At 47.5% G+C, this 23,784-nt stretch overlaps 1 protein-coding gene across 1 annotated transcript in view; it reads right to left on the reverse strand.

Annotated features, from left to right (window-relative positions):
• Positions 1-23,784, reverse strand: part of CASTOR1 (cytosolic arginine sensor for mTORC1 subunit 1) — an 89,128-nt gene that overhangs the window by 65,140 nt on the left and 204 nt on the right. Inside the window, exons 2-3 of the mRNA XM_069760135.1 lie at positions 20,831-20,901; positions 1,341-1,519 (exon numbers count right to left, since the gene is read on the reverse strand). Of these exons, the coding sequence (XP_069616236.1) occupies positions 1,341-1,519; positions 20,831-20,901 (250 nt within the window). The remainder of the gene's footprint in view (positions 1-1,340; positions 1,520-20,830; positions 20,902-23,784) is intronic.

Here is a 23,784-nt window from a genome sequence, read left to right on the forward strand (position 1 = left end):
ATAATGAACAGTGCAGAGCACTATATGGCACAGCTATGGGGCCATAATGAACGGTATGGAGCATCTATTTTTATTTTTGAAATTCACCGGTAGCTGCTGCATTTTCCACCCTAGGCTTATACTCGAGTCAATAAGTTTTCCCAGTTTGTGGCAAAATTAGGGGGGGTTGGCTTATACTCGGGTCGGCTTATACTCGAGTATATACGGTAAGTGGGCAGATGTGCAGTCACAGCAAGGCAAAATCTGATTTGTTTTCCCTGATCGTTTTCCCATTGAAAATGCTTGGGTTTTTACAGTCCTTACCAAATGCACACCATGTTGCCTGATATGCCAGAATGCACTACTTTCACAGACTGACAAACCGTGTTAAAAGGTTTTGTCCCATGAACAAAGTAAACTTTAATTAATAGTCTTGGAATAATCAGTTCCACAATTGGATGTATTTAAAAATATCCCTGTGCAGACATAATCTTATAACTGTGCCCCTGCTGTGTAATGGCCGTGTCTGACCGTACAGGAACATGGTCTGATCACACCACAGCTCCTGGGCAGTGGAGGAAGGAAAGTAGTACACAGATATTACAGCATGGTACTGCAAATTACTTTTTCTGAGAGATTAAACATTTCACTTGCCTGCTTAAAAACTTGACAGAAAGAATCAGCTGTGCCCCTTGCTGTCCTGTCTATATACTTTTTGCATCCTCCACTGCCCAGGAGCTGTGGTGTGATCAGACCATGTTCCTGCACGGTCAGACACGGCCATTACACAGTACACAGCAGGGGCACATTTATAAGATTATCAGCACAGGAACATTTTATTTAAATACATCCAATTGTGGAATTAATTATTCCAAGATCTATTAAAATGTACATTGTTTGTGGGAAAACCCCCTTTAAGTTAAAATTGAACAGTTTATTTCTTGTTCTACAGCAAGCCTATTACACTACATACATCTAAGCTAAAAGGGTTGTCTGACCACTTTTTTCCAAATTATTAAAAAGTCACTTTTCAATTAACATACATAACATTTTGCTGCATTTCCCCAATTCTTGGGGGTGACTATGGGCTGATGGGACTGTTGGAATTGATCCATAGCCGCTCCACGGTGGAACATAAGCCACTCGTGCTCCGTAGAGAAGCGGAGAGAGCTGGCAGGTTCTGCTCTATCAGCATCTTGCAGAAAATAGAAATATACCCCTGAACTGAAAATGCCATTTATTTACATCGGTGCTCAGATAAAGTCGATATGGGGAGTGGAGAGAAGGGATGTGATCACTGAAAAAAAAAAAACATCATTTGCTATATGATCGGACAACCACTTCAACATTCACCAACTTACCAAAATGAAATCAGTCTGGTATGTGGAAAGCATCAGAACGGAGACGTTGTGCTCTGCCAGTGGAGCAATGACAGACTTGGCAACCTTCATAACGCCTCCAGTATGCATCCCATTGGACAGCACATTTAGGACCCTCCAAGTATGGTCTGCCACATGTAGGAAATCTGACTGCGGTAACTCTGTCAAATACAGATTTCCATTAGACTCAAAGTATAATGACTCTATAAAGAGAAGCAGAGGAAATATACAAACATCCCTGAAAGGTAAAACGTACCATGGCATACAATATATTGTATAAGGACTGGATAAAGTATGGTCACTAATTATTCCTGGTGACAGGGGCTTCCTCCCTGCACTAAAGGCAGTCACCCACAACCACTGAGCGCATCAATTCCCTCCAACTCGGCAGAGGTTGGCAATGACATTGGGGCAGAAGAATGGAGCCCTGCTGGTGTACTTACTACAGGGGTAGGAGAGTGGAAGATGGCATTTGTAGCAGTATCAGACTAAGTTGTAAAGAAAATAAATGCCCTGCTACCACTGCAGAGAGTGGGCGACGTATTACTGACACCACTATGGGCACTGCTATGACGTGTATGGCAGCAATCATGCATCCTGGTTGCTATGTGTTTGCTGCCAAAATTATTTGCCAGTGGGAAAAAAAAAATAAAAATAATCCAGCTGTACTGCTCGAAACGTGTTGGTTTTGATGGGAGGGTATTCACTTCACCCTATGTAAAGTATGTACACATGTATTAAATAAAATGTGAGAAAATTATAATTATATATATATATTTATATTATATTATATTATATTATATTATATTATATTATATTATATTATATTATATTATATTATATTATATTATATATATATATATATATATATATACACACACACACACACACATATACATACATACACACAGGAAGCTGAATCCTTTACTCTTCTTGTACCTATACTGTTTATTAGTAGCAGTAGATTTGCGTTAAGGAAAAAAAATAAAAATTTACAGGTTCCTCACCAATCCTCCACTACTTGAGCAGAAGACAACCAGGCACATTGAGTCATACACAACAGCAAAGTGCTATCACCATCAGCAGTTTGTCTGATGACAAAGGATGAAATCATCCCTTGCGTTCCCTGCACGATTTATAAATGGTTTGCCAGTCTGCCGGATTTTCTGCATGCGTCTAACAAATCGTGTTAAAAGAAACACGGAAAAAATGCTTGTTAACAGGTCATTTTTAGGTGTAATGTTCTTTTAAAGAAGGTCTTCTCATCCAATTACCATAAATAGGCAAAAGGGCTTGTAAAATCAAACAGCTATGAAATCTACCTCTTATAATTTGATCCCTATAGATTTTGCACTAAATCGTTCGGACTGCTCGATCCAGCCAGCTACGGTGTTAGGCCATTTTCACACGTTCAGTATTTAACATCAGTATTTGTAAAGGCAAAACCAGGAGGAGGAGTGGGTAAAAAGAAATACAGAAATGGTGACGTGTTTGTCCCCCTTCTGGTTTCGGCTTACAAATACTGATGTAAAATACTGAACGTGTGAATGTGGCCTTACTGCGCTACTCTGATGCTGTGGGGACTAAGTCGTCTCTATTATCAGCATGGGGGAGCACAAAGGTCATGTCACCAGCTCAGAAATGCTGCCACCCCAACCGGTCAATCCTCGGGAGTGCGCCACCCCGAGGCCAGCAGGAGGCTGAGGAGCGCTGCGCTCCTGAAGACGGGAACTTGAGATACCCCTTAAATGATCACAGACTGGATTTACAAACAGCAATAAGGTCTCCAAAAAGATGGGCGTTTCAATGATCTGGATTTAAATCTCACATGGAGACATTTCACTAGGATGGGAACAGAAAAATGGTTTCCATCCCAACAGATGTTCCCAATTGACATTCGCAGATCAAAAACTTATATTTTTAGTGCAGGTCAGAGGAGGAGATGAGGCGACATCTCCTGTGATGACGTGCATGTCACCTGGACTAACTACTACTAGATGCTCATTGTCAATTACAAAGAACTACCATAAATGTCTTAGCCATTTCATCTGTAGGAGTATTCCATAATTAAAGGCTATTAACCCCTTCCCGACCTGTGACAGCGTATGCGTCATGAAAGTCGGTGCCAATCCGACCTGTGACACATATGCTGTGTCACAGAATGATCGCGTCCCTGCAGATCGGGAGAAAGGGTTAACTCCCATTTCACCCGATCTGCAGGGACAGGGGGAGTGGTAGTACAGCCTAGGGGGGGGTGGCTTCACCCCCCCCCCCCCCCCCGTGGCTACGATTGCTCTGATTGGCTGTTGAAAGTGAAACTGCCAATCAGAGCGATTTGTAATATTTCACCTATTAAAACTGGTGAAATATTACAATCCAGCCATGGCCGATGCTGCAATATCATCTGCCATGGCTGGAAACACTGCGCCCAAACAGTGGTTTACCCCCACATATGAGGTATCAGCGTACTCAGGACAAATTGGACAACAACTTTCGTGGTTCAGTTTCTCCTTTTACCATTGGGAAAATAAAAAAACGGTTTTTACGTACCGGTAATAGGATTTTACAGAGTCCATGACAGCACCCACAACGAGAGAGAGGGGATCCGCCCACCTTCCGGACAGGAACCTACAGGTTAAAAAGGGGCGGTCCCCCTCGCCCTCCAGTTTGTGTTCCAGAGTACAAGGGATACCGCCAATGAATCAGTACATGACAATATTATCTTAAACACTACTAAATACCACCACCTCTATAGAGTGATCTCTAAGGCACACCTTCCAACAGAGTGCAAGAATAAGTAACTAAATACGGGGGGGGGGGAATGTATGGGTGCTGTCGTGGACTCTAAAATCCTATTACCGGTACGTAAAAAACGGTTTTCCTATCGCCACGACAGCACCCACAACGAGAGACTTTCAAAGACTATTTAACTGGGAGGGACCACAGCACTAAGTACTGAACGGCCAAACTGTAAGCTGGAATTAGCAGATAGATCAAGGCGATAGTGCTTATAAAAGGTGGAAGGTGATGACCAAGTTGCCGCCTTACATATCATTTCAATGGGGACATCTGCCTTCTCCGCCCAGGATGATGCCATAGCCCGAGTGGAGTGCGCCCTGATGCCTTCTGGTGGTGTTACTCCCCTGGCAGAGTAGGCAAGACATATCGCTTCTCTAATCCATCTAGCGATAGAGTTCTTCGTGACACCAGAACCCTTTTTCCGATTCTGGAAAGAAACAAACAGAGCCCTACTCTGCCTCCAGCTTTGAGTCCTATCCAAGTATTCTAATATCGCCCTCTTTACATCTAGGGTATGATATTTTTTCTCCTCTTCTGAACCTGGATTTTCATAGAAAGATGGTAAATAAATCTCCTGACTTCTATGAAATTTAGTTGCTACTTTTGGAAAGTATGCAGGATCAGGTTTTAAGACAATCTTATCCTGGAGAATTATTAGATAGGGAGGATCTACTGACAACGCATGTATATCACTGACCCTCCTGGCAGACGTTAATGCTAAAAGTAGAGCTGTTTTTAAGGTTAAATTTTTCATCGAAATAGAGTCTAATGGCTCGAAAGGAGGTTCAGTCAATGCCTCAAGCACCAAATTTAAATCCCAAGGGGGTATTCTTACAATATGGATTGGGTTAGAACGCTGACATGCCTTAATAAATCTAGCAACCCATCTATTACCAGCTATATCACTGTTATACAGAGCCCCCAAGGCTGAAACATGAACTCTTAAAGTGTTGACTGCTAAACCCAATTCCCAGCCCTTCTGAAGGAATTCTAAAATAGCTGAAATCAGAGCCTTATCTCCTAATGGTTGCTGATAAAACATAAGGAATTTTTTCCAAATTTTTGTGCAGATCTTTGTAGTGACCTCCTTCCTACTTTTCAATAAGGTGGTTATCAAAGCATTAGAGAACCCCCTCTCCTTCAGAAGCTCCCTCTCAAGTTCCAAGCCGTTAAGTGAAGAGTCTCCAAATTTGGATGATGAAATGGACATTGAGAGAGGAGTTCCAGAACCACTGGCAACACCCAGGGATCGGTCACAGACATTGTCCTGAGGAGAGAGAACCAAGGCCTCCTGGGCCAGAAGGGGGCGATTAAGATCACTCTGGCTCTTTCCTCCCTGAGAACTATCGGAATCAGACATATTGGGGGAAAGGCATATGCCAGCTGGAAGTCCCAACGGACACGAAGGGAATCCACTATAAATGGTTGGTCTGCTATGTGTAAAGATGCGAACCTTCTGACCTTCCTGTTCTTCCTCGTAGCAAATAGATCTATTATAGGCAACCCCCACAGATTGATCGAATATCTGTTGGTTTAGGGACCACTCTCCCTGACGAAGGGAATGGCGACTGAGGTAGTCCGCCTCTATATTGAGTTCCCCTTTTATATGAACTGCCGACAGGGATTGTAAGTGTTTCTCGGCCAGAGACAATATCTGTGCTGTAGTGGTCAGGGATCGAGACCTTGTCCCCCCTGATGATTGATGTAGGCTACCACAGTCATATTGTCTGTTTGTATCTGTACATGCATATTCCTCAGGGATGGTAGTAAGGAAAGAGCCTGATTGACTGCAGCAAGCTCTCTTAGATTTGAGGAATTCTGGGACTCTTGAATCGACCATCGCCCTTGGGTTAGAATGTCTCCCATATGGGCTCCCCAACCGAACGGACTGGCATCTGTTGTAACTACGTTGTCCGGAGTGATGGTCCAGAGAACTCCTTTTGACAAATGTGCTAGATTGAGCCACCATCTCAGATCGTGAAGAGTGGCGGGTGATAATTTGAACTTTCTGCTCAGAGCACCATGAAGATCTTTTTCTGCTTGAAGAACTTCGTATTGAAGCATTCGGGTATGAGCCTGAGCCCATCTCACCGCCGATATACACGCAGTCAAAGATCCTAGTAGAGACATTGCGTCTCTTAAACTTAAGTTTGTAACTCTTACTGCCATGATCCTTTGAATGATCTTCTGCTTCTTCTGGTAGGAAGGATGACTGATCTTCTGAGTCTAGAAGAACTCCTAGGAACATTTGACGTCTTGTGGGTTCCAGTTTTGACTTTTCCCAGTTGATTATCCATCAGAGTTCCTGTAGGGATGATATTATGGCATTTACCCTAGACGTACACTGAGCAATTGAATTTCCAACTATCAAAAAATCGTCTAGATAGGGCACCACAAGGGTTTCCTTTTCCCTGATATGGGCCATTACTTCCGAAACAACCTTAGTAAAAACTCTAGGTGCCATGGACAGGCCAAAGGGCATTGCCAAAAATTGGAAATGTTTAATCTGATGGTTTACCCATACTGCCATCCTGAGGAATTGCTGGTGATTTCTGTAAACTGGAAGATGGTAGTACGCATCTTTTAGATCCAAGACCGACATGTAGCACCTAGGAAACAAGCTTAGTTGTTGATTTAATGGATTCCATCTTAAAAGCGTGGTACTGAAGATATTTATTCAATTTACGTAAATTTATGATAGTCCTAAAGGACCCATCAGGTTTAGAGATTAAGAATAGCGGAGAATAAAAGCCCGTCTTCTCCTGATGTTTTGGTACTTCATCAATAACTCGCTTTGTAAGCAATTGTTGAATCTCTAATTCTAAGGCCTGTTGTTGGGCCGGAATGTCCAGTGATGTTATCACAAAATGATCTGGGGGAGTTCTCAAAAATTCTAATTTTAATCCTGACTCAACCACCCCCATTATCCAGGCACTAGAAGTAATCTTTTTCCATTTATCTGAGAAGAACTTTAGTCTTCCCCTTACTGGTAGATCTGTTTTATCTGTAATTACGCCTACGTCTTGAGAAAGATGAAGGGTTCTTATAGTATCCACCTTTCTTCTTTTGATCCGATGTTTCCCAGTCGCGATTATATCCCTGCTGGTCTGACTGGAATCTTCTGAAGGGCATGCGTCTTCGGAAGGCGTTCCTAAAAGTGGGATTAAACGTTTTAGGAAATCCCTTCTTCCTATCTTCTGCCTTTGCAAGGATGTCATCCAGCACCGGGCCGAATAGGTACTCACCCCTACATGGAATGGAGCACAGTTTAGCTTTAGCCTGAGCATCCCCCTTCCAGGTCTTTAGCCATAGTGCCAGTCTGGCTGCATTCGAAAGACCTGCCGATCTTGCGGCCAATTTCAGAGAATCAATCGAGGCATCCGCTAGATAAGCTGCTCCTTCTCTGACCTGAGACAGGGAATTCAACAATTTATCCCTGGGTACCTTTGCTTTGAGCTGTTCCTCCAGCTGAGTCACCCAGACCATGATTGATCTAGCCGTACAGGTGCCTGCGATAGCGGGCTTAAAAGGCTCCAGATGATGACTCCCATAGTTTTTTAAGGAGCATGTCAGCCTTTCTGTCTGAAGGATCCTTGAGCAGCCCTACATCTTCTAACGGAAGTGAGGCTGTTTTCGAAGTAGAGGCTACTGCCGCATCTATTTTCGGAACCTTCATCCACTGGGATAAAGTGTCATCCTCAAAGGGGTACCTTCTTTTTGCGGCTGAAGGCAAAAACCCCTTATCCAGCTTGTCCCACTCCCGTCTGACCAGATCTTTAACTGAATCCACCACTGGGAAAGCTTTCCGACTTCTCTGGCTCAGCCCTGCGAACATGATCTCCTGGGTTGTTTTTTTGGTTCTTTACTCTCTGCAACCCCCATAGTTGCACGGACTGCCTTAATTAAGGTCTCCATACCATCCGTGGAAAAACAAGGCCTTCCCTCCTCATCTGAAGAGGATGCCGAAGAACTTTCCGAGCATTCGCCCTCTTGTACCGAAGGGCTGGATCGGACACCAACTCCACACTGCTTTTTTCATGCCGTCTGGTTTTAAGGGATGATTTTGTTTCTTCCCTAATTACCTCCCTCAAATCCGATACCCGGAGAGGGGCCTCTTCTTCTAACATACGGCATATGCATGTTTGGCATAATTTCTTTACATAGGTGTCAGGTAGTGGCTCCGTGCATAATGCACACTGCTTATGCTTAGATTTGGAGACCTTTTTTCCCCTATAACAAAGCATAGTATAGAAAAAACAGCTGTACCAGGCAATGGCTTACATATTACACTCACCACTGCTGACAAAATATAGAGTACCGGTTTTTGAGGGGATGAGGTGCGACGTGACGTCGGGTTGCCAGGGTCCTGCTGCCCACGTTCACCGCTATGAGACCTGTGCTCTCCTATCTGTCGGTGTTCGGCGTCTCCTGCCGAAGACATGTTGCCGCACACACACTCACCTGAGCGCTGCTTCCTTTCAAAAGTCCCGCGCTCCTCCTCCCGGTCTCCTCCGGAAGTTGTTACCTCTACTTCCGGGTCATAAGCGCCGACCTGCTCCTGCAGCGTCACGCGCGTGTGAACGACCCAGGGCGGCGTGCCATCCCCCGGGAACGTCACCGCTCCTTGCCAGATGAGGGGGGAAGCTGGACACAGGACTTCCCCCGACGCTGCTTCCGGGCCCCCGACTCTGCCGTTCTCCCCGGACACCGCACAGAGGCTTGGCGGACCCGGGTAAGACGAACGAAACCTGTAGGCTCCCGCCGTCTGGACAGGAACCCAAAACTGGAGGGTGAGGGGGACCGCCCCTTTTTAACCTGTAGGTTCCTGTCCGGAAGGTGGGCGGATCCCCTCTCGTTGTGGGTGCTGTCGTGGCGATAGGAAAAAAAATACCAGATTACTCACCGGTAATGCTCTTTTATAGAGCCCATGACAGCACCCACGAGAGAGAGGGGATCCGCCCCTAGGAACAGGAAACCTACAGAGAGATAAAAGGGGCGGCCCCCCCTCGCTCCTCAGTTGTTTTACAGAGAATAGGAGGAACCGCCGCCAGGTTTTTTAGTTAATAGGTTCAGGTATATATACATATTTACAACCTTATACTATATCCTTCTAATATTTACACCTCACCAACAAAGCACCACGTGCAACTATATACAGAAAAGGGAGGGATGTGAATGGGTGCTGTCATGGGCTCTATAAAAGAGCATTACCGGTGAGTAATCCGGTATTTTCCATTCGCCATGACAGCACCCACGAGAGAATTTCAGAGACTATAGACTGGGTGGGTTAACAGAGTCAAGAACCGAAACCCCAAAGGTAAGATCAGAAGCTGCGGATAGGTCTAACCTATAGTGCCTATAGAAGGTGCCTGGTGAAGCCCAAGTTGCGGCCTTACATATAAGTTCTATTGGCACGTTCGCCCTTTCTGCCCAGGAGGTTGATACGGCCCTTGTGGAATGAGCCCCCACATGCATCGGAGGATCTCTTCCTTTGGCTCTGTAAGCCAAGGTTATGGCTTCTCTGATCCAACGAGATAACGTCCCCTTCGTGACTCTGGATCCTTTGATTTTACCCTGAAAAGACACAAACAGGGCCCTACTCTTCCTCCAGTCCCTAGTTCTCTCTAAGTAGGCTAGAATAGTCCTCTTAACATCTAGGGTATGAAGTCTTACTTCTTCTGGAGATGAGTGGTCTTTATAAAAGGTAGGTAATAGGATCTCTTGGGATCTATGAAAACTAGAAGCCACTTTAGGTAGGTAACATGGGTCTGTTCTTAAAACTATTCTATCAGGTGTTATAGATAAGTATGGAGGATCGATTGACAACGCCTGCAGACTCACTCTTCTAGCTGACACCAAAGCTACCAACAATATCGCTTTTAATGAAATGTTCTTTAACGAGGCTGCATGGATAGGCTCAAATGGGCTTTGTGTCAATGCATCCAAGACCAAAGCTAAATCCCACTGGGGCACCTGTGGAATATTTATTGGCTTCGACCGTTCACATGCGGATATAAAACGGGATATCCATCTATCACCTGCGATATCATAACTGAAGAGGGCTCCTAACGCTGAAACCTGAACTTTCAAAGTATTAACTGAAAGTCCCAATTCTAGCCCTTTTTGTAAAAACTCCAGTATTGAAAATATAGGCACCTCTGAAGAAATTTGTGTAGTGTGAAACTGAAGAAATTTTTTCCAGACTCTAACATAACTTCTGGTGGTAGAAGGCTTTCTACTCTTCATAAGGGTATCTATTAAACCACTAGAAAACCCTCTCTTGCTTAGTAATTGCCTCTCAAATTCCAGGCAGTTAAGTTCATGCCCTTCCCCTGAGGATGGAAAAACGGACCTTGAGACAGCATGTTGTCGGCCAGAGGCAGAATCCACGGATCTGTCACCGACATGGCTCTGAGCCATGAAAACCATGGCCTCTTAGGCCAAAAGGGGGCTATTAGCAGAACCCTTGCCCCTTCCTCTCTTATCTTCCTTATCACCGTGGGTAATAGATTCCATGGGGGAAATGCGTATGCCAGGTCGAATGTCCACGGTACCTGAAGGGCATCTAATATGTCTGGATTGTCCAGCCTGCACAGGGAGGCAAACATCCTGACCTGTCGATTGGATCTTGTTGAGAACAAGTCTATCTGAGGCATGCCCCATCGAGATGTTATCATTCTGAAAATGTTCCTGTTGAGCATCCATTCCCCCTGATGAAGAGTATGACGACATAGAAAATCGGCCTGAAAGTTGTCTACCCCTCTTATGTGTACCGCTGATAAGGACAACAGATGACCTTCGGCTAGCCTTATGATGTCTGACGCCACCTTCATAAGAGTGTCTGACCTTGTACCTCCTTGACGGTTTAGATAGGCCACCGCAGAGGTGTTGTCGGAGAGGACCCTTGTGTGAGAGCCTCGCAGCTGAGGAAGAAAGTGGAGCAGGGAATAATATACAGCTCTTAACTCTTTTACATTAGAAGAATTACCATACTCTGATGTGGACCAGAGACCCTGGACCATCTGATCCCGAAAATGTGCTCCCCAACCATCAGGACTAGCATCTGTGGTAACTATATTTGAAGGAGTGATTACCCACAGGACTCCTTTTGACAGATTTCCCCAATCTAACCACCAAGTGAGGGAGTGTACCACTTCTGACGGAAGAAAAACTATCTGGTCTAGACATCCCTGATTTTCAATACTCTCCTGTAATATAAATCTCTGCAGCTGCCTGGTATGAAACTGTGCCCACTCAACTGCAGGAATACAAGAAGTTAACGAGCCTAGTAATGACATGGCACTTCTCAAAGTCATACTACGCCTATTGACTGCTAAGTTCACTTTATCAATTATGGAGGTCTTTTTGCTATCTGGCAGACAACATATTTGTTCAACTGAATCTAAAAGGAGGCCAAGGAACTTCTGACACGTAACAGGCCGGAGTCTGGATTCCTCCCAATTAATAATCCAACTAAGAGATTGCAATGAAAAAGCTACCTCCTCCAATCTCTGTTCACACTGTAGGGAGTCTTTTCCCACTATTAGTAGATCATCTAGCTACGGGATGACTAGTGTGTCTTTTAACCGTAAAAAAGACATTACTTCCAACAACAATTTCGTGAACACCCTCGGAGCCATAGATAAGCCAAAGGGCATTGCCCTATACTGCAGATGACAAACCTGACCATCTAATACAACTGCCACTCTAAGAAACTGCTGGTGTAACCGGTGTATAGGCAGATGGTAGTAAGCATCCTTAAGATCCAGTACCACCATGTAACAATTGGGAAATAAATTTTTTATGGCTGACCGAATGGACTCCATTTTAAAGGCTTTAGGTCTTATGAAGGTGTTTAACTTCCTCAAATTAAATATAGTCCTAAAGGACCCATCAGGCTTAGTTATCAGAAATAAGGGAGAATAAAAGCCCTTTCCTATTTCAGATGGTGGAACTTTTATTAATACTTGTTTGGACAAAAGAGATTTGACTTCAGTTTCCAGCGCTTCTTGCTGCAGCCTGGATTTTTGGGAGGTAAGAAGAAAAGAATCCGGAGGTATTCGGATGAGGTCTAAGGTGAAACCTGACGAAATTAAATTTAAGGCCCATGTATTGGCCGTTATCTCTTTCCATTGTCCTATAAATTGCAGCAATCTACCGCCCACCGGTGGAATAGGGTTCACGGAACTTATCCGCTGGTTTGAAGGGTCGCCTGTTGAACAAATTGCCCTTCTGCCTGAACTCCCTGTTACTCCAGCGGTCTTTAAAGGCTCCTTTCCTTCCAAATGGTGGCTTCCTGAACGCCCTTCTGTAGGAAGGAATAAAGGGATTAGGAAACCCCTTTTTCCTTTCGCCCGCCTTAGTGAGCATGTCATCCAGGACAGCTCCAAAGAGGTACTCACCCTGGCAGGGAATGGCACACAACTTAGCTCTGGATTGGGCATCTCCCTTCCAGTTCTTTAGCCACAATGCCTGACGGGCCGTATTTGAGAGATTAGCTGATCTCGCTGCCAGGCGGAGAGAGTCTATTGAGGCATCAGATATAAATGCCGCAGCCCCCTTGATCAATGGAATGGAGGCTCGCAACTTCTCCCTGGACATGCCACTTCTGATGTTCTGATCTAGCTGCTCCAGCCAGACCAACATGGATCTACTGGTACAAGTAGCGGAGATTGCAGGCTTAAATGCAGTCACACAGGCTTCCCATGATTTTTTGAGAAGCGCATCAGATTTTCTGTCCATTGGGTCGGACAAAGAACCCGCATCTTCTACCGGTAAAGCGGAACGGCGAGCGGTAGATACCACAGCCGCATCAACCTTCGGTACTTTAGCCCAGGTGGCCAAGTCCTCATCATCAAAGGGGTAGCGTCTCTTACAGGACACTGGCACAAACCCCTTTTGACCCTTACTCCATTCTTTCTTGACCAGGTCTTTTATAGCCTGGTTCACTGGGAACACATGGCCCTTTCGCTGAGACAGACCCGCGAACATTACTTCCTGCTGAGTCTGAGGTTCCTTTAATTCAGAAACCCCCATAGTACTCCTTACGGATTTAACCAAGTTATTTATGCCATCAGTAGGAAAGCAGACATAGTCCTCCTCATCTGATGAACCCGATAACAGAGACATCTGACTCGACCTCCCCACTTTCTGCCGACGTGTCAGCTTTAGGCGAGGATGCCCTGCTAACTCTCCTTTCCATATTTACAGACGGACTGCCTCGTAAATTCTGAAGCTCCTCCCGAATCATAAGACGTATTTCGTTCATTTTAACAGACTCTTCCTGCCGCAGGGTGTTATCTATACAGGCTTGGCACAATTTTTTGCTATATGCATCAGGTAAGGGCTCAGTACATATTGCACACTGCACGTGCTTGGTCTTTCCAGTCCTCTTCCCCTACAAATACATAAGGAGAGGAGACCAACATAAGCCTTCATAAAGCTTAAGAAAACACTCACCCCGAAGTATCTGTATATACCGGGTCTCGATTTTGTTCGGCCTGGGGTGTGCCACGGGACGACCTCCTCCCTGACTTGTCAGTGGAGTCGCTCACTTTTGCACCACTTCTCTTCCTGACATTCTCACTGGGTACAATTAACTCCTCCATAGGGCGCTCACAAATCTCCTCATGGGACGACATTCCTCTCCCTTCCACACGCACTTCCTACACAGCTGAGCTGTAATTTATAACGCCAGTCCCACACACCCCCTCCCCTTTTTTTTTTTTTTTTTTTACCAGTTCCGTAGTGTAGTTCGGGGGGGAGGGGAGGGGGATGATCGCTTCTAATAATCAGTATGGCGACGCCCCCGGAAATGACAGCGCGACCCCGGAGTTCAGGGAGCGCCGCCGCACTGCGCACGCGCCGGCGTCCCCGCAGCTTGCCGGCCGCTTCATCATTAAGCGCCGACCCCTGTCAGGCCCTGCCCTCGGAGTCCTGGAGCGCTGCTGCACTACGCAGGCGCCGGCGTCCTCACCTGCCGGCCGCTCTTGCAAGGCTGCACCGGAAATGACACTGAGCCCCGGGAGCGCCGCAGCACTGTGCCTGTGCTGGCGTCCCCGCTGTTTGCCGGCCGCTTCCACCGCCATCAAGGAACGGAGAAGCGTCGCCGATCTGCCAGGCAGCACCGAAATCAGCCCCTTACCTGAGGTACCTTCCTTGGTTAAAACCTACAACGATGCCCCAGCAGGGACATTGTTGTTCCAAGCTGTCGCAGATGAGGGGGGAGCCAGCAGGAACCCCCGACTGTCCATCCGTCCTGGAGCCCCTGTCTCTCAGCAGAGACGGACAGGCGGCATCCAGGCGGACCTTCCTCTTCATCTGTACTCCATAGAGTTCCTCTGTGGGTTCCCTTCTAGGAACAGGAAACCAACTGAGGAGCGAGGGGGGGCCGCCCCTTTTATCTCTCTGTAGGTTTCCTGTTCCTAGGGGCGGATCCCCTCTCTCTCTCGTGGGTGCGGTCATGGCGAATGGAAAATTGTTGCTAAAAGATCATTTTTGTGACTAAAAAGTTAAATGTTCATTTTTTCCTTCCATGTTGCTTCTGCTGCTGTGAAGCACCTGAAGGGTTAATAAACTTTTTGAATGTGGTTTTGAGCACCTTGAGGGGTGCAGTTTAGAATGGTGCCACTTTGGGTTATTTTCAGCCATATAGACCCCTCAAACTGACTTCAAATGTGAGGTGGTCCCTAAAAAAATGGTTTTGTAAATTTTGTTGTAAAAATGAGAAATCGCTGCTCAAATTTTAACCCTTATAACTTCCTAGCAAAAAAAAAATTTTGTTTCCAAAATTGTGCTGATGTAAAGTAGACATGTGGGAAATGTTATTTATGAACTATTTTGTGTCACATAACTCTGGTTTAACAGAATTAAAATGTGAAAATTGCGAAATTTTCGCCAAATTTCCGTTTTTATCACAAATAAACGCAGAATTTATTGACCTAAATTTACCACTAACATGAAGCCCAATATGTCACGAAAAAACAATCTCAGAAACGCTAGGATCCGTTGAAGCGTTCCTGAGTTATTACCTCATAAAGGGACACTGGTCAGAATTGCAAAAAACGGCCAGGTCATTAAGGTCAAAATAGGCTGGGTCATGAAGGGGTTAAAGTCACAGCAGTATCACAGAATGCTGCCCATTGCCAAGGAGACGATTTACTTCATAAACAAACTACACTTTATTACTTAAGGAGACCCACTGAACATCAAAATGAATCAGACTTAAGTACTGTAGCTTGTAATTGTCCGCTTCTGAAATCCAATCGTGTCAGTACAAATCCCTGCAAGAAGGAGCTCGCTGCACCATTACAGAGTCGAGGGTTCCGATTTCCTTCCTGGCACATTTCCTTTCCCTGCCCAGCTCTGATGCTTTCCAGTATCAACATTCCTAATGTGTTGTGAACGGATCGTTTGGATCTGCACTGTGTCTAAGCATATGAATAGCATACTGCACATGCAGAGGGCACCACCATGGAAACACATCATTTAGGGATATGAAAAAATTAAAAAAAATAATCTTGTCTACCCTCTACTCCTCCCCCACCATGAGCAAAACGTGAGAAAACACCATCCTGTTCACATGCCAGCCATTACATTACTGGACAGATGCTTTATTCCCACACTTACACCTTAAAAAGTCCCATAGCAAAACGAAATTTTTTTTTTTTTGGGGGGGGGGGGGGGGGGGAAAAAAAAAAAAAAAAAACCACAGGAAACAGGCCAAGCCATGAGAATACAAGGCGATACGGCAAAATATAAGACAATACATCATCCAGGAAACATCACCAATCATTTATGGTACAGGAAACTTGAGGGATATGCAAGAATAGGCGGATACTATCTGTGGAAAATGAAGCACTACATAAAGAAGGTGCATAGAGCCACCCCTGCCCAGAAGGGACTCGTACAGCCACCACCCCCCCGCCCAGAGAGGGCGCGCGTACAGCCACTTCAATAGGAGTTGCGCAGCTTTTCTTTAGTGGAGGGGCAGTGATGGAACTTTAGGTTATGTTCATTCTCGTTGGTTCTTCAAACAGAAGATAGGTCAGGATTTGCTCATTTTCTCTAGAGTTTTGTAAACCTGTAGAGCCTTGGGTTGGGTTCCCTCCCCCCCCCCCCCCCCAAAAAAAAAAAAAAAAAAAAAAAAACAGCCTGAATTTTTAAACTTTTTTTTTCAGTGCTTTCTATCATCTTTTTACTGGATATCTATTAAACAATTAAATTGCAGCCATTTTTTTCCCCAGGCAAAAACAGACAATTCTCAAACATACGACCGGATGTTTTCTTTGGACTTCCTACTGAGTTCTATTGTAAATTATTGAGGATCTTCCTAGTGGAAAAACGCCAGAAGAATGGATACTTACTTCTTTTAAATACTTGGAGTCTTTAACCCCTTTCTGCCATTAGACGTACTATTGCGTCCATGTGGGGTGGGCTTTACTTCCCAAGGACGCAATAGTACGTCATATGCGATCGGCAGCGCTCACGGGGGGAGCGCCGCCGATCGCGGCCGGGTGTCAGCTGTTTATCGCAGCTGACATCCAGCACTATGTGCCAGGAGCGGTCACGGACCGCCCCCGGCACATTAACCCCCGGCACACCGCGATCAAAGATGATCGCGATGTGCCGGCGGTGCAGGGAAGCACCGCGCAGGGAGGGGGCTCCCTGCGGGCTTCCCTGAGCCCCCCGCAGCAACGCGATGTGATCGCGTTGCTGCGAGGGTCTCACCTCCCTCCCTGCTCCCTCCAGCCCCGGATCCAAGATGGCCACGGATCCGGGTCCTGCAGGGAGGGAGGTGGCTTCACAGAGCCTGCTCAGAGCAGGCACTGTGAAGCAGCCTGCACTCCTATCAGATCAGTGATCTGACAGAGTGCTGTGCAAACTGTCAGATCACTGATCTGTGATGTCCCCCCCTGGGACAAAGTAAAAAAGTAAAAAAAAAAAATTTCAAATGTGTAAAAAAAAATAAAAAAAAATATTCCAAAATAATGAAAAAAAAAAATAAAAATATTATTCCCATAAATACATTTCTTTATCTAAATAAAAAAAAAAAAAAAAAAAAAAACAATAAAAGTACACATATTTAGTATCGCCGCGTCCGTAACGGCCCGACCTATAAAACTGGCCCACTAGTTAACCCCTTCAGTAAACACCGTAAGAAAAAAAAAAAAAAAAAAACGAGGCAAAAAACAACGCTTTATTATCATACCGCCGAACAAAAAGTGGAATAACACGCGATCAAAAAGACAGACATAACTAACCATGGTACCGCTGAAAACGTCATCTTGTCCCGCAAAAAACGAGCCGCCATACAGCATCATCAGCAAAAAAATAAAAAAAGTTATAGTCCTGAGAATAAAGCGATGCAAAAATAATTATTTTTTCTATAAAATAGTTTTTATCGTATAAAAGCGCCAAAACATAAAAAAATGATATAAATGAGGTGTCGCTGTAATCGTACTGACCCGAAGAATAAAACTGCTTCATCAATTTTACCAAACGCGGAACGGTATAAACGCCTCCCCCAAAAGAAATTCATGAATAGCTGGATTTTGGTCATTCTGCCTCACAAAAATCGGAATAAAAAGCGATCAAAAAATGTCACGTGCCCGAAAATGTTACCAATAAAAACATCAACTCGTCCCACAAAAACCAAGACCTCACATGACTCTGTGGACCAGAATATAGAAAAATTATAGCTCTCAAAATGTGGTAACGCAAAAAATATTTTTTGCAATAAAAAGCGTCTTTCAGTGTGTGACGGCTGCCAATCATAAAAATCCGCTAAAAAACCCGCTATAAAAGTAAATCAAACCCCCCTTCATCACCCCCTTAGTTAGGGAAAAATTAAAAAAATGTATTTATTTCCATTTTCCCATTAGGGCTAGGGTTAGAGTTAGGGCTAGGGCTAGGGTTAGGATTAGGGTTAGGGCTAGGGTTAGGGCTAGGGCTACAGTTTGGGTTGGGGCTAAAGTTACAGTTAGGGTTTAGATTACATTTACGGTTGGGAATAGGGTTGGGATTAGGGTTAGGGGTGTGTCAGGGTTAGAGGTGTGGTTAGGGTTACTGTTGGGATTAGGGTTAGGGATGTGTTTGGATTAGGGTTTCAGTTATAATTGGGGGGTTTCCACTGTTTAGGCACATCAGGGGCTCTCCAAACGCGACATGGCGTCCGATCTCAATTCCAGCCAATTCTGCGTTGAAAAAGTAAAACAGTGCTTCTTCCCTTCCGAGCTCTCCCGTGTGCCCAAACAGGGGTTTACCCCAACATATGGGGTATCAGCGTACTCAGGACAAATAGGACAACAACTTTTGGGGTCCAATTTCTCCTGCTACCCTTGGGAAAATACAAAACTCGGGGCTAAAACATATTTTTTGTGGGAAAAAAAAAGATTTTTTATTTTCACGGCTCTGCGTTATAAACTGTAGTGAAACACTTGGGGGTTCAAAGTTCTCACAACACATCTAGATTAGTTCCCTGGGGGGTCTAGTTTCCAATATGGGGTCACTTGTGGGGGGTTTCTACTGTTTAGGTACATTAGGGGTTCTGCAAACGCAATGTGACACCTGCAGACCATTCCATCTAAGTCTGCATTCAAATGGCACCCCTTCCCTTCTGAGCCCTCCCATGTGCCCAAACAGTGGTTCCCCCCACATATGGTGTATCATCGCACTCAGGACAAATTGGGCAACAAATTTTGGGGTCCAATTTCTCCTGTTACCCTCAGGAAAATACAAAACTGGGGGCTAAAAAAATAATTTTTGTGGGAAAAAAAATTTTGTTTTATTTTTACGGCTCTGCATTATAAACTTCTGTGAAGCACTTGGTGGGTCAAAGTGCTCACCACACCTCTAGATAAGTTCCTTAGGGGGTCTACTTTCCAAAATGGTGTCACTTGTGGGGGGTTTCAATGTTTAGCCACATCAGGGGCTCTCCAAACGAAACATGGCGTCCCATCTCAATTCCAGTCAATTTTGCATTGAAAAGTCAAATGGCGCTCCTTCGCTTCCGAGCTCTGCCATGCGCCCAAACAGTGGTTTACCCCCACATGTGGGGTATTGGCATACTCAGGACAAATTGTACAACAATGTTTGGGGTCCATTTTCTCCTGTTACCCTTGGTAAAATAAAACAAATTGGAGCTGAATTACATTTTTTGTGAAAAAAAGTTAAATGTTCATTTTTATTTAAACATTCAAAAAATTCCTGTGAAGCACCAGAAGGGTTAATAAACTTCTTGAATATGGTTTTGAGCACCTTGAGGGGTGTAGTTTTTAGAATGGTGTCACACTTGGGTATTTTCTATCATATCGACCCCTCAAAATGACTTCAAATGAGATGTGGTCCCTAAAATAAAATGGTGTTGTAGAAATGAGAAATTGCTGGTCAACTTTTAACCCTTATAACTCCCTAACAAAAAAAAATTTTGGTTCCAAAATTGTGCTGATGTAAAGTAGACATGTGGGAAATGTTACTTATTAAGTATTTTGTGTGACATATCTCTGTGATTTAATTGCATAAAAATTCAAAGTTGGAAAATTGCGAAATTTTCATAATTTTCGCCAAATTTCCGTTGTTTTCACAAATAAACGCAGGTACTATCAAATAATTTTTACCATTGTCATGAAGTACAATATGTCACGAGAAAACAATGTCAGAATCACCAGGATCCATTGAAGCGTTCCAGAGTTATAACCTCATAAAGGGACAGTGGTCAGAATTGTAAAAATTGGCCCGGTCATTAACGTGCAAACCACCCTTGGGGGTAAAGGGGTTAAACCCCGAGCCGTTTAAATAGCCTAACCATATGAGCAGCAAGTTGTTTTTCCTTAGAAGTTAATAGAATCATTCTTTTGATAGTTTTGGTAGCGCAGTATCCGCTGCAAACCCACTCAAAAAAGGCCAAAGAAACTCAGCGTGGACACACCCTTACTCAGCGTGGACACACCCTTACTCAGCGTGGACACACCCTTACTCAGCGTGGACACACCCTTACTCAGCGTGGACACACCCTTACTCAGCGTGGACACACCCTTACTCAGCGTGGACACACCCTTACTCAGCGTGGACACACGCAAACTGAGATTGGAAAAAAAAAAAAAAAAAAAAAAAAAATCAATTTATGCAGCAGGTGTCAGTTTGTACTTTCCCCATCTCTCCATTTATTGCTGTGGTTGGTCCGCAGGGAAGATGCGGCCTGGGAACATAGTCGGCCACATGCACACATTGAGTATTTGGTCAGTTTTTTACCTCAATATCTGAAAGCCAGGAGTGGTGATAGAAACACACCACCACTTCTGTATTTATTACACTTTTCCTCTGTTCCACTCCTGGGTTTGGCTTACAGATATTGAGGTAAAATACTGACCAAATACAGCTAGTGTGCACATGGCCATATGGTCCTTTGACGTGTGCAGATAAATTACCCATCGAGCGACAATCACCATTATAGCCATTTAACCAGCACTTGTATGAGGCAATTATGTCAATAATATGACAGCTTGTGAACAGTGTGACCCAATTCTATACCTAGATGCAAAACCCCTACTAATGACGGCAGGCAGTACGACCACACACACACTACACCAAAGGGACTGTCGGCGTCTGTCACCGCGTCTATAGGCCATGACCCGATATAACTAGCACTGAACAAATTTGTGAGGTAACCGTACCTGTAAATGCTTCCTCATCCAGCATCAACGTGTAATCCTCCGGAGACTCTGTCAAACTGAAAAACTTGCATCTGGCAGAAAACAAACATTTACTGTGAAGTCAGATGTTTCATGAAGAGAAACAAAAATAAAGAAAAAGTCAATAAAAGCAGCAATGCTCCCTGGTCCATACTGCAGTGACACGTGGAGGTAGAGAGATGTACCGGAGACGGCCCTGGGACGGGACACCTAACAGTACCGCTCAGAGGGGGCGGCCCAGAGAACGGGAGGCGAAGGGCGGCCCAGAGAACGGGAGGCGAAGGGCGGCCCAGAGAACGGGAGGCGAAGGGCGGCCCAGAGAACGGGAGGCGAAGGGCGGCCCAGAGAACGGGAGGCGAAGGGCGGCCCAGAGAACGGGAGGCGAAGGGCGGCCCAGAGAACGGGAGGCGAAGGGCGGCCCAGAGAACGGGAGGCGAAGGGCGGCCCAGAGAACGGGAGGCGAAGGGCGGCCCAGAGAACGGGAGGCGAAGGGCGGCCCAGAGAACGGGAGGCGAAGGGCGGCCCAGAGAACGGGAGGCGAAGGGCGGCCCAGAGAACGGGAGGCGAAGGGCGGCCCAGAGAACGGGAGGCGAAGGGCGGCCCAGAGAACGGGAGGCGAAGGGCGGCCCAGAGAACGGGAGGCGAAGGGCGGCCCAGAGAACGGGAGGCGAAGGGCGGCCCAGAGAACGGGAGGCGAAGGGCGGCCCAGAGAACGGGAGGCGAAGGGCGGCCCAGAGAACGGGAGGCGAAGGGCGGCCCAGAGAACGGGAGGCGAAGGGCGGCCCAGAGAACGGGAGGCGAAGGGCGGCCCAGAGAACGGGAGGCGAAGGGCGGCCCAGAGAACGGGAGGCGAAGGGCGGCCCAGAGAACGGGAGGCGAAGGGCGGCCCAGAGAACGGGAGGCGAAGGGCGGCCCAGAGAACGGGAGGCGAAGGGCGGCCCAGAGAACGGGAGGCGAAGGGCGGCCCAGAGAACGGGAGGCGAAGGGCGGCCCAGAGAACGGGAGGCGAAGGGCGGCCCAGAGAACGGGAGGCGAAGGGCGGCCCAGAGAACGGGAGGCGAAGGGCGGCCCAGAGAACGGGAGGCGAAGGGCGGCCCAGAGAACGGGAGGCGAAGGGCGGCCCAGAGAACGGGAGGCGAAGGGCGGCCCAGAGAACGGGAGGCGAAGGGCGGCCCAGAGAACGGGAGGCGAAGGGCGGCCCAGAGAACGGGAGGCGAAGGGCGGCCCAGAGAACGGGAGGCGAAGGGCGGCCCAGAGAACGGGAGGCGAAGGGCGGCCCAGAGAACGGGAGGCGAAGGGCGGCCCAGAGAACGGGAGGCGAAGGGCGGCCCAGAGAACGGGAGGCGAAGGGCGGCCCAGAGAACGGGAGGCGAAGGGCGGCCCAGAGAACGGGAGGCGAAGGGCGGCCCAGAGAACGGGAGGCGAAGGGCGGCCCAGAGAACGGGAGGCGAAGGGCGGCCCAGAGAACGGGAGGCGAAGGGCGGCCCAGAGAACGGGAGGCGAAGGGCGGCCCAGAGAACGGGAGGCGAAGGGCGGCCCAGAGAACGGGAGGCGAAGGGCGGCCCAGAGAACGGGAGGCGAAGGGCGGCCCAGAGAACGGGAGGCGAAGGGCGGCCCAGAGAACGGGAGGCGAAGGGCGGCCCAGAGAACGGGAGGCGAAGGGCGGCCCAGAGAACGGGAGGCGAAGGGCGGCCCAGAGAACGGGAGGCGAAGGGCGGCCCAGAGAACGGGAGGCGAAGGGCGGCCCAGAGAACGGGAGGCGAAGGGCGGCCCAGAGAACGGGAGGCGAAGGGCGGCCCAGAGAACGGGAGGCGAAGGGCGGCCCAGAGAACGGGAGGCGAAGGGCGGCCCAGAGAACGGGAGGCGAAGGGCGGCCCAGAGAACGGGAGGCGAAGGGCGGCCCAGAGAACGGGAGGCGAAGGGCGGCCCAGAGAACGGGAGGCGAAGGGCGGCCCAGAGAACGGGAGGCGAAGGGCGGCCCAGAGAACGGGAGGCGAAGGGCGGCCCAGAGAACGGGAGGCGAAGGGCGGCCCAGAGAACGGGAGGCGAAGGGCGGCCCAGAGAACGGGAGGCGAAGGGCGGCCCAGAGAACGGGAGGCGAAGGGCGGCCCAGAGAACGGGAGGCGAAGGGCGGCCCAGAGAACGGGAGGCGAAGGGCGGCCCAGAGAACGGGAGGCGAAGGGCGGCCCAGAGAACGGGAGGCGAAGGGCGGCCCAGAGAACGGGAGGCGAAGGGCGGCCCAGAGAACGGGAGGCGAAGGGCGGCCCAGAGAACGGGAGGCGAAGGGCGGCCCAGAGAACGGGAGGCGAAGGGCGGCCCAGAGAACGGGAGGCGAAGGGCGGCCCAGAGAACGGGAGGCGAAGGGCGGCCCCCAGGCGTCGGCAAGCAGAGAAGCTAAGTAACGGCCATAGTGGCTAATTAGCCGCCCACTTGCACTGTAGTACTGTGCTGGGTTGTGGGGCAGAGGAGGCATTTGGGGCAGAAGGAAGCTATGCGCCCGCTATCTAGTGTATGTGCTCCTGAGCACCTTAGGTTGGGGTCTCCCTCCCTGAATGGCCAACATCTGGTCCTGGCCAGCCAAAGCCATCATGGAGCCTGCAATGGCGGACCCCCATCTTCACGTAGCGTGCTGGGGCATAGAAGACGAGTACCTCACCCACAGCTACCACCTTACAATGGGGGAGGTAGAATAAGGTGGACTCGTTTTTGGCATCCGTCTGCATCCAGGGCCACGGTGCCCACTAATACTACAGCAGCACGTGCCAGCTGGGGCATATTATGTTATAAACATTGGAAAGCAAATCCCCCAGCGGCACGTGGCCAGGAGTATTATATCAGTGCACCCCACGTGGGCCACTTATGGTGTGACAGCCGGCTGGGAGCAGTAGTTCCCCAGGCCACGCTGTATGCGAGCTCTCTGGCTGATGGGCGCAGCC

The sequence above is a fragment of the Ranitomeya imitator genome, chromosome 1 (genome assembly GCF_032444005.1).
Source record: "Ranitomeya imitator isolate aRanImi1 chromosome 1, aRanImi1.pri, whole genome shotgun sequence".
NCBI lineage: Eukaryota > Metazoa > Chordata > Amphibia > Anura > Dendrobatidae > Ranitomeya > Ranitomeya imitator.